The sequence below is a fragment of the Saxophila tyrrhenica genome (genome assembly GCF_035928015.1).
Source record: "Saxophila tyrrhenica strain CCFEE 5935 chromosome Unknown scaffold_5, whole genome shotgun sequence".
NCBI classification, from domain to species: domain Eukaryota; kingdom Fungi; phylum Ascomycota; class Dothideomycetes; order Mycosphaerellales; family Extremaceae; genus Saxophila; species Saxophila tyrrhenica.
Genome location: NW_027041737.1, coordinates 22,908 through 34,430, shown reverse-complemented (window position 1 = coordinate 34,430; position 11,523 = coordinate 22,908). Strand labels below are relative to the sequence as shown.

The following is an 11,523-nucleotide window of genomic DNA, read 5'->3' as shown; positions in this document are numbered from 1 at the left end:
CCCCCCCTCCCCCCCCACACCCCCCCCCCCCCCCCCCCCCCCCCCCCCCCCGGTATCGTGGAGTGCGTTGGCTGACGATCTGGTGTGGGTGGGACAGATAAGCAGGAGTGATCTTTATGCGTTGTTGATTGGGCAGATTGGGAGTATGGGGGTGATGCCTGATCTTTGAGATGGGCTGAGCTCTTCCTGTCGACTATCTGTTCTTCAACTGCATGCTGCATCAACATCATCTGGACCATCTGGGTCTGGATTGACAACACCTGGACCGGCATCACCTGGAGACCGTCAGCCATCCACACATCAGCCGTTGCCTATGCCATTGCCGTTGCCACATTTCATCACCGAATGCAGACTCATGCACCGTTCACTGCTGACCACGCATCCTCCAACAGAGACGCATGCTCGCCACTCTCGCCCGACGGATGCAAGCTGCTCGTGCTGCACAGGCTGCTGCTGGGCTGGGAAACGAAGAAGGAGGGCACGAAGAGGAGGAAGGAGAAGGGGAAGGGGGAGGGGAAGAGCTGAGGAGGATCGTGCTGGGGGATGATTGTCGGATTCAGTAGCGTATCTGGACATTCAGATCCTCAGAGAAGCTTGCAGCTCCTTCCCCAGTGCATATCATATCCTACACATCTTCCCCATTCTCGTCTTTTGAAGCTGCCAGTGAACCGAAACTCCTCGCTCGAAACCACCCATTTTCATCTTACTCCCCGTTCAAGTAGCAAACTTTTATTTCGCCTTAGCTGCCTTGGCCTTGGCAGCTTTCTTCCGATTGCTCCGTATCATGACCACGCTCAGAAAGCTGCCGACCACCGCTCCTCCGAGTAACAACAGGATAACAGGAATTCGGATGGCCCAGACGCGAGGGGGGAAGAGGGTTTGGAGGGGGTGGTTGTCGTCGACGAAGGGCTGGATCATCTTATTAGCAAGGGGCTGGGAGGGGATTTGATGGGGGTATTGGGGGATAGAATGGGGAGAAAGGTACCATAAGCAGAGTCCAGACGGTGTAGTAGAGGAAGACGACGGAGGCGAGGATGAGCATTGCTAGGCCGACTAGTCTGTCCAACTGCATGACATTAGTACCCTGGTGATCAGAGAGTAGATGTGTATGCTTACCGCGTTGTTTGCTGCCATTGTGGTGGTGTTGAGGCTTCAATGTGCTGTTCTTCGTTGTTGTATTCTGCTGGACTTGTGGAGGCCGAACAGCTGTCGTCCAAAGAGTGAAAGGTACAGTAAGCAGGAAAGTGGTGGGAATGGTGGGCTTGGCATCTGATCGGAGCCGACGTCAACGTTGCCAGAACTTTGGGTGGACGAGATCTATACCATACCACTTCACAGAAAGCGACTGAAGATACTACTTCTCCTTCAATTCACCAAGAGATACCCCTCGAGACTGCGCGACCATGTGGATCGTCGACTGGTGTAAGCAGCGCCCACAATCACCCCCGTACCGCAACGACTGACCCAACCTTATCTACACAGTCTGGGACATGCTGGCCTCGCTCGGCCTAGCAAACAAACACGCCAAACTCCTCTTCCTCGGTCTGGATAACGCTGGCAAAACAACCGTACTCATAGCCCTCCAATACGCCTCGCACTCTCACTGACAGACGTCCACAGCTCCTCCACATGCTCAAAAACGACCGCGTCGCCATCCTCCAACCCACCCTCCACCCGACCTCGGAAGAACTCTCCATCGGCAACGTCAAATTCACCACCTTCGACCTCGGCGGCCACCAGCAAGCCCGCCGCCTCTGGAAAGACTACTTCCCCGAAGTCAGCGGCGTCGTCTTCCTCGTCGACGCCAAAGACCCGGAGCGCTTCCACGAGAGCAAGGCGGAGCTGGATGCGCTGCTGAGCATGGAGGATCTAAACAAGACGCCGTTCTTGGTGCTGGGGAATAAGATTGATCATCCGAATGCGGTGAGTGAGGATCAGTTGAGGCATGAGTTGGGGTTGTATCAGACGAGTGAGTGCTACATCCATATTTGTTCTACGAGGTGGTGAGGGTGGGTGTGCTGACAGAGTGGGAACAGCGGGTAAGGGAAAGGTGCCGTTGGAGGGCATTAGGCCGATTGAGATTTTCATGTGCTCGGTGGTGATGAGGCAGGGGTATGGGGAGGGCATTCGCTGGTTGTCGCAGTATGTGTAGGGTGGGAGAGGGTGTGCTCGATCTGAAATACACGACTATCCAAGAACGATTCATGAGAAGAACAGAAGATGGGGCAGATGTGCATTTGCGAGGCGCGCGGCGTCATGGAGATGGCTGCTTGACTCTTGCAGATAGGTGCAACCTTTTCTACCACTCTCTTGGCCTCTTTGTCACTCTTGGGAAGTCAGAGAGCATGATGTTGAACATTGACAAGCTTCCGGGACATCTCTCTAGCTGTTCAGAACCCACGCAGCTTGCGTTCTATCATTGTGATCCCAAGCACACTCAAACGACCAGACCACAACAGCGACAAACCTCAGCAAAAACGCATCTGACCACCAGCGAACCACCACCTGGCCATGTGCACCGCTTGCGATGGCCTCCTTCTAGCGACCTCTCTTCACGTTTCCTCACGTCTTCATTGCCTTCAAGCCTCACCACCAGGCCCCAACTCCTTGGCCGCCCACTTGACCGCAGTCGTCACAATCTTCTCGACGAGTTCCATCTCAACCACAGACGTCCCGCGCTCGGAATCCTCCCAGCTCTTGTTGCTCAACTTCTGGACGACTTGGGACTTGAGCTCTCCGAGCGCGAAGTCAATGCAACTGGTACAGGCCATAGCGATGCGTACTCGCAGAACTGGCTACAGCAGGGTCCGTGAGCCTTCGGAGATGAGGCCTGGGTTGGACCGTTGCCAATGGTGTCGGTGGTGTCGACCTCTTTCTTGTCCTTGCTGTTCTCTTCTTCGGCGGTCTCGATCTCCTTCTTGTTCTTGCTCTCCTTTCCTCCACTGCTCTCGTCCTTCTTTCCGTCCTCGCCCTCCTTTCCTTCACTGCTCTTGGTGTCCTTCTCCTCCTTCTCGCCCTCTTTTGCCAGCGTCGTCAACTTCTTGCCGATCGAGCTGAGTTCCCGGATGTTGACGATGTTGAGCACGAAGCACGCGGAAGCGAGACAGCCCGAGGCTGAAGGTGAGTACCAAGGCCCCTTCAGTGAGCTTCGTGAGACCGGCTAGCTGTTCGGCGAGGTCAGACAATGCCCGGTTGAGGTCGGCCATGCTTGCGTTTGCACGAGGTGAGGGTGTTGGTGTTGGTAGTAATGTTTGTGATGTCGAAGGCTGATGAGATATGAGGCTTCGTGTGGAAGTGAGCTGGGTGTTCTTGCTCTGGCAGTTGAGGAGAATGGGTGTAGGTGAGCAGTCAATTATATGTTGGTTGGCGAAGAGTCACTGACTGCATGTCTCAGGACAGGTTGCCGGCCTTCCCAATGAAACGCCTCGCTAATGCTCAACCCTGGTATATGTACAAAGCAAATCACCGCCCAGCAAGGTACTGTCGTCCCCGGCACATGAACAAAACAGCCCTCCACCCAACCCTGTCATCCACCGCCCTCATCACTTCAACTGAAACGAGAACTCCGAGACATCACCACTAGCGATCCCGAACTTCGAACCATAAGGACTCCCCGGCGGCGGCGCGCTCCTGTCCCTCGACGGTGCACCTCGTTCTCTGTCCACCGCGCTGTGCTCCCGACGTGTGCCGTGCTGCCGTTCGTTGTCGGTGGGCTTCAATCCATCATTCCGCGCATCATGCGGACTGTACAGGTTCTGCTTTTCCCGCTTCGGCTTCGCCTCCCACTCCTTACCCCCAATATTATTCGCCACGGGCGGCGCCGCCCTGAAACGTTTCCCTGAGTTCCCGCCAGCACTTGCACCCTCATCATCCACCAGCACGATCATCCAGACGCCGACGGAGCCGTTGTGGCCGAAAAGCGGCGTGCAGTGGATCCACCTCGGCCGTCCTTCACCATCACCATCCTGGTCAGCACGGGCGAGCCACCGGATTTTGGCCGTGACGCCGCGGCCTTCACCGAGCGCAGAGCGGAGGTCGGAGCGCACGCGGGAGCTGCCGCCGATGCGGTCGAGGAAGGGGGATTGCAGGATACCCGGGACGCGGAGGGAGGGGGAGGTGAAGAGGATGCGGAGGGAGGGTGCGGGGCGGATGAGGAGGTACTGATGTCTCGTCAGTCGGGTAGCTTCGTGTCTCTGGGGAGATGTCACTTACGTTCTGGTACACGCCCTCCAGCTTGCCATTGATCTTCTCACGCGCGGTCGGAGGAATGCTGGTCGGCACCTTCCCACCATGCTGCTCGAGGACCTCATGCGTAGAATCTTTGATCACCACCCTTCGCTTGCCCCCGCTGATACTCTCCCGGTCGCTGTCATCAGCGTACTCCTTGTGCATTCGTCCACCGTATCGTCGTACGGTGTCAAGCTCGGCAGTGTTGAACATCTCCGTCAATTCCTGGAACTCGTCTTTCCTGCTTGACTCTTCCGAGTCAGGATCTTGCTCCTTCTCCAACATCTGCTGGATGCCTTCTAAATTGCTGCAGTCTTTGACCAGGCCTGAGACATCGACCTGAGCACCAATGTTGTAGCGCACATTCCCACGGCTGTCCATCAGCGGCGCGATCATGAGCAGATTCATGAACGGGCTTCCATCTCTTCGGTAGTTGACGAAGACCTCGGTATGCTCCCTTCCTTCCTTAGTCGCCATCGCTAGACGTCTCACCGAATTCGGGTTCGTCTGCGGTCCTTGCAAGAAGCGACAGTTGCGACCAATAACATAGTTCATCCCGTACTGTGTCGTCCTCACAAACTCTTCAGACGCAAAGACAATCGGGTTGTCGGTCCTGCTGGGATCCGTCAAGCAGAACACCTCCGCTAAGCCCTCACTCGCCTCTCGCAGATGCGGCGCAAGTGTGCCAGTGATCCTGCGCTGTATGCTCACAGAAACGACCTGAATCCATATGTGTGCGACGAAAGCCGGCAGGTCCTCGTTTACCATGATTCCAAAGGCAGCGTCAGCTTTCTTCTCCAGAGCCGAGTTCCTGGTCGGTGCTGCATTCTCCTGGGTGAAGTCCTGGCCTCGAATCGGCTCCAGAGCCTCCGCGATGGCATTGGCGTATTCGACTGCTCGCAATGCTTTCAGCGCATCGAGGTAGTAGATCAAGATCGCTATGCTCTTTGGTCGGTGTGCATTGAGAAATCCAGTGAACTTCAGCAGCAGCTTCGGATCATTGAAGATGGTGCGCAGATGCTCGTTGCTGAAGATTTGCTCAGCTCGTTTCTCAAGCGAGTAAATGTTCGCTGGAGACCCAGTGTTCTCGACCGGCTCGACCAAGTCCCACGATCTTGGATCATCTTCGAGCACCGGCTCTAAATCTTGAGCATCGCTGTTGTCCGGGCCCTTCGTCTGTAGCGCAGGCAAGGTTGTGACTGATGTTGCTGCCGTCTCTTGTGACATGACTGACTCTGCGCTGCTGCGATCGCCGTTGATGTAGCCATGGCCGGCTGTGGTGTCGGGACTGCCCGACCTCGAGTATTGCTGTTGGTCGTATTCAGAGGGATTGCGGCTCAACTGTCGGGTCTGTCGTGCGTTGGAAGAAAGGTTCTGTTTGTTCGCCGTTGGCTGCTGCTGCTTGTGCTGAGAGCGTGACCTGTCGTTGTCGCGGAGAGTGTCCTGGGATACCGAGTGGTCATACTTCATGCGCGAAGCTGCACTTTTCGATGTGCTGCGAGCATGGGTATATCGAGAGTTGCCCGGAGAGTCATACCGATCGCCAAAGTCTGAAACCACCGGTGAATCGGAGATGGCATTGTACCGTGGCTTCTCGCTGTCTGGTGTCAATCCCAGCACCTCAGAAGGCAGGGAGTCGGCGCGGTCGGGGTGTGGGCGTTGATAGGCATGGTCTTCAACACTTGGTCGATTGGAACGATCGCTGTTCTGCGAGTCTGTGTTGGAGCCTAGGAAGGTATCGACGGTTCCGTTTCGGCTGTGGTCATGGATGATGACTTGTTCGGAGTCTGGGCTTTTCTCCATTGCCCGGAGTGATCTCCTCCCATCCGATGCTTGGTGTGGATACTGATCCTCAGAGTTAGCCTTCTTCTCCTTGGAGGAAGCGAATCGCTTTTTGGTCAACCGCATCATGGCTGTAGGGGGATGGAATGGTATGAGAAGGAGTGTAGAAGCAGTCGCATCCCAACGTGAAGCAATGTGAGATGCAGCTTTAGGTTATGAAAGGGGAACTCAAAGCATCATGAAAGGTCGGGAGACATGACGACACACCGAGACATACCAAAGCTCCGAAGAGCTTACTCGGTAGCGGAATATTGAAAAACATCATCCATCGATCGAGAGACGGGAACGTACCAATCGGTATACCGGCGCCATCCTGTCGCCGTCTGAGACAGGCCGTCTCTTGACAGATGCGCGCGGCAGCAGGCCCCCTCCGACTTCGAGCAAAGAATCCCTTTTGGAGCGCAGGCTGCTGTGTCTCGACATCGAACTCGACGAGGTTCTCCCTGTCGCCGCGGCCAAGATCAAGGGCTGAATAGTCGTCTGCGAGGTCACCGATGCGCGCGATCGGTGGGACATCCGAAGTTCTCACACGGGTGCATTAGGACGGAAGGGGCGGTTGGGTGAGAGGGAATCTACAAGAAGCACGCGTCGACATGGAAAGAAAGATTTCCCTCCTCCCTGTGACCCTGTCGCTCCTCTGCTGTCCACGAGTCGTGCTGCTCGATCTACAGCAGGCACCAGGAGTTCATCTTACAAGCCCGACGAATAGCGACAACTGCCGCGAAATTATTTAGACTTCGGCGGAGAGCCGCCACATCAAAAGCATTGGCCTTGGAATGGGGGATCGTCGGTAGTTGTCGTGACTCGTGATAACGGTATGGTCGTGTACATCAGAAGAGTGACGGGGAGCGCTGGCACGATCACTGCGATTTTGTTCCCTCCCCCCGATTTCCAGCGGCGGACTGTACTGCAGGTGTATGCGGCCCGCAAACCGTATAGTCGGACGCCATGAATCTCGCATGGATCTCGCAGCTGCCCGCGATCTCGCGTCTGCAATGCAGATCATATGGCGATCATCGCGGAGCCGCAGGGTTCCCAGCCGCGTTGCTGCCCGTTTTGGGCGGCCAAGCACGTGAGAAGTGCCTATACCGTACAGCGCTTTCGCACGCGATGTCAGATGCGGATTTGAAGCCTGCCGATGTGAAAGAGCGCTCGGCTCTCGATCGTTCTGTCGTCTAGCCGCTCTCACACGATCTTCAGGATGCTCGTGGCTTGAGACACCGTTGCTAACGGCAAGTATCTTTTTGACAGGTGCCATGAGGTCCGTTCAACGACGCCAAGCGGTCGGTAAGAGCATTCCAGCCGACGAAGACCACATCTTGGTTGATCAAGTCTCACTTTGAGTCTCGTTATAGCTTTCGTACTATTGAAAAGCCCATCCTTATCGCTTTCAATGAATCTGCAGATCGGATGTTCCTGAGACATTCTCTGCCGCGCATCGAGTGCTTGCAGATTCGACCGAGATGCTTTGACGCCGGTGATATGGATAGCATCTCATCAGTCGCCTTCATGACGCCTTTCCGGGAGCAGCGGATCGACCTCATTGTCTGACAAGCGAGATGTCTCGCCCGTACCCTCTCCTCGCTCCTCTACCGGGCCATACAGCACAAAATGCTGCAGTATGAAGACAATATCGAAGGCGAGGCTGATGTTGGCCAGGCCGAACTTGATCGGATTGCCGGTCAGACCTGACCAGTCTGCTTGGAGCGCGCTGTCAATAACAAGCTGCACCAGGCTCAGAATTCCACCTGAGAAGTCGAGCAGTTGCTGCTGGATGCTCCAACCGATCGTGCTCTTGCGCTTGAAATTTGCAACGCATTGCGGAACATACTTCATCACTGTCAGTAGTAGCTTGACGTAGGAGAAGACATAGATCTAGTCTGTGATCAGCAACACTCTCATCCAGACATTGCTTGGAGGTTCCTACCACATCAATCCATGTCCATCCCCTGCTGTCAACATCTGCATTTCCGTAGGCGAATACAGCAATGACAGCAGCTACGATAGCAAGCACACCACTCCACACCAAACCCAACGACACCCTATTTACATGTCGTCTCACCCCAACCCCCTCCTTCCACCCCCAAAGCCGCGGCCAGAACTGCGAGTAGACCACAAAACACAACACCAACGCATGCACCCCAAACGCCAGATCATTCAACCGCACCGTCGGCTCCGGGCTCACGGGGTGGCGAGCAGCATACTGAGCCCGGACGACTGGCGAGTAGAGGAAGACGGCCGTGTTGATCGTGTAGCAGGAGAAGCCAACGACGTTTAGGAGGGGGAAGTCGGGGGTGAGGCCTTGGGTTGTGTGGCGGCGGATGTTGAGCAGGATTTGGGGGTAGAAGGAGAGGGACCAGGCGGTGAAGTAGAGCCAGCCGCAGAGTCTGGACGTGTTAGGCAAATCTATTCGAGCAGTGCCTGTCCCGTCTTCACTAACCTTGAGACTGCTCGTAGCAGTATCTCACTTTGTGAGGTGGACATATCGTTGTCGTGTTGGCTCTTGAGGCTCCCTGCCGTTGCCCATGACCCCGAAACCGTCCTACTGCAGCTTAGACCCAGCAACGAGATCACCACGTATGGATCAAGAGGTGCTCTCGTCAGATGCGCGGGGTTTGTGGGAAGTATGGTTCCTGATCGTAATGTTGACACTGTCACATGTGAACGGTGGTTCGAGCGTCTCCAAGAATGACGATCATTTGCACCTGCAGCGGGCTCTTTGTTTCAGATTCATAACCCCACCACATCAACAACAACATCCTGAGATACGACTGCCTGTGTACACATACATCCGATGCAATAACGAAGAAGAGCTCTCGCGAACTGGCGAGCAAGCATGGCGGAGAAGACACAAGAGAAAGACCCAGCACCATCTGATGCGGGCTTCGACTACCACTCGCTCCCAGACTGGGATAACGACTTCTACAACGAGGGCGACATACTCGCCTTTGCTTCTGCTCTCTCAGCGCCAGAGTCAACCTCGCCGTCGGAAGAGGACCTACTGAACCCTAAGCGTGCAAACGTAGAGTTCATCACCGCCTTGAACGATTGGAAACCAGTCCACCGCAGCGTGAAGGACGCACAAGAGCAAGGCCATGGCAAGAAGAAAGGCAAGCGACGGAAAAAGCCCCGGAGAGGCAAGGACGAGACTCGGGAGGGATTGACGTACAGCATCACCAAGTGGCCACTCTTGATCTTGGCGATGGGATGGCTGCTGTTCTTGACTATCCTATACCTGATCACGAGGTTCTATATCTTCGCGTACGAGCGCTATGTCACATGGCGGGGTAAGAGGAATCGGCTGAGGAAGAGTCTGAGACAACAGACGGACTACGAGGGCTGGAAAGCGGCAGCGCAGGAACTCGACCACTATCTTGGTAGTGACAAGTGGAAGGTGGATGACGAGTACGCGTACTATGACGACCGTACGATCCGGCGGGTTATGGAGCAGATGCGGAAGGCCCGGCGGAAAGCTGAAAAAGAAGAGGAGGAACCTGATGGTGAGGGCGGCAAGAGACCGGTAGAGCGGATGGTAGAGCTGGCGAGATCGTCTATCAAGAACAACTTCTCTGGATTCGAGAATCCGAGACTTTACAGTCAGACATACTACGGTACGAAGGACTTGGTGCAGCAGTTCATCGATGAAATGTCGACGAGCTTGCGGTTCTTGTTCGCAACCAACCAGTTGACGACCGAGGAGAAGCGAGAACTGGCACGGCACCTCAGCACCAATTACGGCCGGACAGCGTTATGCTTGTCAGGCGGAGCAGGATTCGCTTGGTATCACTTCGGACTGGCGAAAGCGTTGCTCGAGGCTGGCCAGCTCCCGAACATTATCACTGGAACTTCAGGCGGTGCGTTGGTGGCCGCCTTGCTAGCTACAAGGACCGATGACGAGCTGAAGAAGCTTCTTGTCCCAGCGCTTGCAAACCGCATTACGGCTTGTCACGACTCGATGTCCGTCTGGGTATACCGCTGGTGGCGGACCGGTGCGCGCTTTGATGCAGTGGATTGGGCCAAGCGATCTTCCTGGTGGTGCTACGGCAACTTAACCTTCCTCGAAGCCTACCAACGGACTGGTCGTATTCTAAACGTGACTTGCGTTCCTTCTGACCCACACACTCCTAACATTCTGGTCAACTACCTAACGGCTCCTGATTGTGTCATCTGGTCGGCAGTCCTGGCATCAGCAGCCGTGCCCGGCATCCTGAACCCTGTGGTGCTGATGCGGAAGAACAGAGACGGCAAGCTGGAACCATACAGCTTTGGGCACAAATGGAAGGATGGTTCGCTCAAGACCGACATCCCACTGAAGAGCCTCAACTTGCATTTCAACGTCAACTTCAGCATTGTCAGCCAGGTCAACCCACATATCAACCTGTTCTTCTTCTCCTCGCGCGGAACTGTGGGACGGCCAGTGACTCACAGACGCGGACGGGGATGGCGAGGCGGATTCCTAGGCTCAGCGTTGGAGCAATATCTCAAGCTCGACCTCACCAAATGGCTCAAAGTCCTACGACATCTCGAACTCCTCCCGCGCCCACTCGGCCAAGACTGGAGCGAAATCTGGCTCCAACGCTTCAGCGGCACCACCACCATCTGGCCCAAATCCACCTTTAGCGACTTCTACTACATCCTCTCCGACCCCTCCATGGAGCGTCTCGCCCGCATGATCCACGTCGGCCAGCTCGCCGCGTGGCCCAAACTCAAGTTCATCGAGAACCGCATGGCCATCGAACGAATCATCGAAGACGCACGCGAGATGACTCGACCCGACACGCGACCGCCCAGCCAGACGCGGGGGAAGCGGCTGCGTAATGTGCTCAGTGCGGAGGACCTCCAGAACCTGTTGGAGCAGGCTAGGAACAACAACGGGTCTGTGGAGGTGCCTGCGAACATCGACATGGCTGTCGAAGACGCAGCGCGGCGGTCCAAGGAGCGTGCGGCTCCGCCGCCGGTGCTCCAGCGGCAAGACTCACCTTCAGTTACTAAGCGCTGGAGCGAGTGGTTTGGGTCGATTTCGGGTGGGTCATCGCCGAGGTTGCCGCAGGGTGGGCCTTCGATGGCGGATTTGAAGCCGATGCAGCAGCAACAGCAGGATGCGAGGAGGGGGAGCTTTTTGCAGGAGTGGAAGAGGCAGAGTCAGGTTTTTTGGGATGAGGATGAGGGGGAGGGTGCGAGTGTGGAGGGGGAGTATGAGACTGCTAGCGAGGTGGGTAGCGAGGCGGCTGATGAGGACGGCGGAATGTTGGGGAGTGAAGATGATGAAGACGAGATGACGAGCTCATGAGTAGCCGGGTGGATTCGCAGTCATAGCGTTCAAGCGTGTACGACTTTGGAGATTGTGGGTAGAACAGCACGAGTATCTAGAAGAGCTCGCGATCAACATTGCAACACACCTTGCCTACAGTATATGTACTCTAGAGATGGTCTTCCTGTCCACGATGAACACCG

At 55.8% G+C, this 11,523-nt stretch overlaps 6 protein-coding genes across 6 annotated transcripts; 2 read left to right on the top strand and 4 right to left on the bottom strand.

The window, feature by feature from the left end:
- Positions 1-729: 729 nt before the first annotated feature.
- On the bottom strand, positions 730-1,134 carry dpm2 (Dolichol phosphate-mannose biosynthesis regulatory protein; the record flags this gene model as incomplete). The annotated part of the gene is made up of 3 exons (XM_064800606.1): positions 730-909; positions 986-1,066; positions 1,117-1,134. 3 exons carry the CDS (start codon positions 1,132-1,134, stop codon positions 730-732), a joined length of 279 nt encoding a protein of 92 aa, XP_064660557.1.
- A 269-nt stretch (positions 1,135-1,403) lies between these two features.
- SAR1 (COPII coat GTPase) lies at positions 1,404-2,152 on the top strand (the record flags this gene model as incomplete). The annotated part of the gene is made up of 4 exons (XM_064800605.1): positions 1,404-1,422; positions 1,483-1,568; positions 1,621-1,969; positions 2,037-2,152. 4 exons carry the CDS (start codon positions 1,404-1,406, stop codon positions 2,150-2,152), a joined length of 570 nt encoding a protein of 189 aa, XP_064660556.1.
- Positions 2,153-2,579: 427 nt separating this feature from the next.
- On the bottom strand, positions 2,580-3,206 carry LTR77_003347 (uncharacterized protein; the record flags this gene model as incomplete). Its single annotated transcript, XM_064800604.1, has 3 exons — positions 2,580-2,757; positions 2,784-3,114; positions 3,158-3,206. 3 exons carry the CDS (start codon positions 3,204-3,206, stop codon positions 2,580-2,582), a joined length of 558 nt encoding a protein of 185 aa, XP_064660555.1.
- A 336-nt stretch (positions 3,207-3,542) lies between these two features.
- LTR77_003346 (uncharacterized protein) lies at positions 3,543-6,138 on the bottom strand (the record flags this gene model as incomplete). Its single annotated transcript, XM_064800603.1, has 2 exons — positions 3,543-4,160; positions 4,213-6,138. 2 exons carry the CDS (start codon positions 6,136-6,138, stop codon positions 3,543-3,545), a joined length of 2,544 nt encoding a protein of 847 aa, XP_064660554.1.
- Positions 6,139-7,566: 1,428 nt separating this feature from the next.
- Positions 7,567-8,553, bottom strand: LTR77_003345 (uncharacterized protein; the record flags this gene model as incomplete). The annotated part of the gene is made up of 3 exons (XM_064800602.1): positions 7,567-7,944; positions 7,997-8,456; positions 8,510-8,553. 3 exons carry the CDS (start codon positions 8,551-8,553, stop codon positions 7,567-7,569), a joined length of 882 nt encoding a protein of 293 aa, XP_064660553.1.
- A 352-nt stretch (positions 8,554-8,905) lies between these two features.
- On the top strand, positions 8,906-11,359 carry LTR77_003344 (uncharacterized protein; the record flags this gene model as incomplete). The annotated part of the gene is made up of 1 exon (XM_064800601.1): positions 8,906-11,359. The coding sequence occupies one exon, from the start codon at positions 8,906-8,908 to the stop codon at positions 11,357-11,359; it is 2,454 nt and encodes an 817-aa protein (XP_064660552.1).
- Positions 11,360-11,523: the final 164 nt, after the last annotated feature.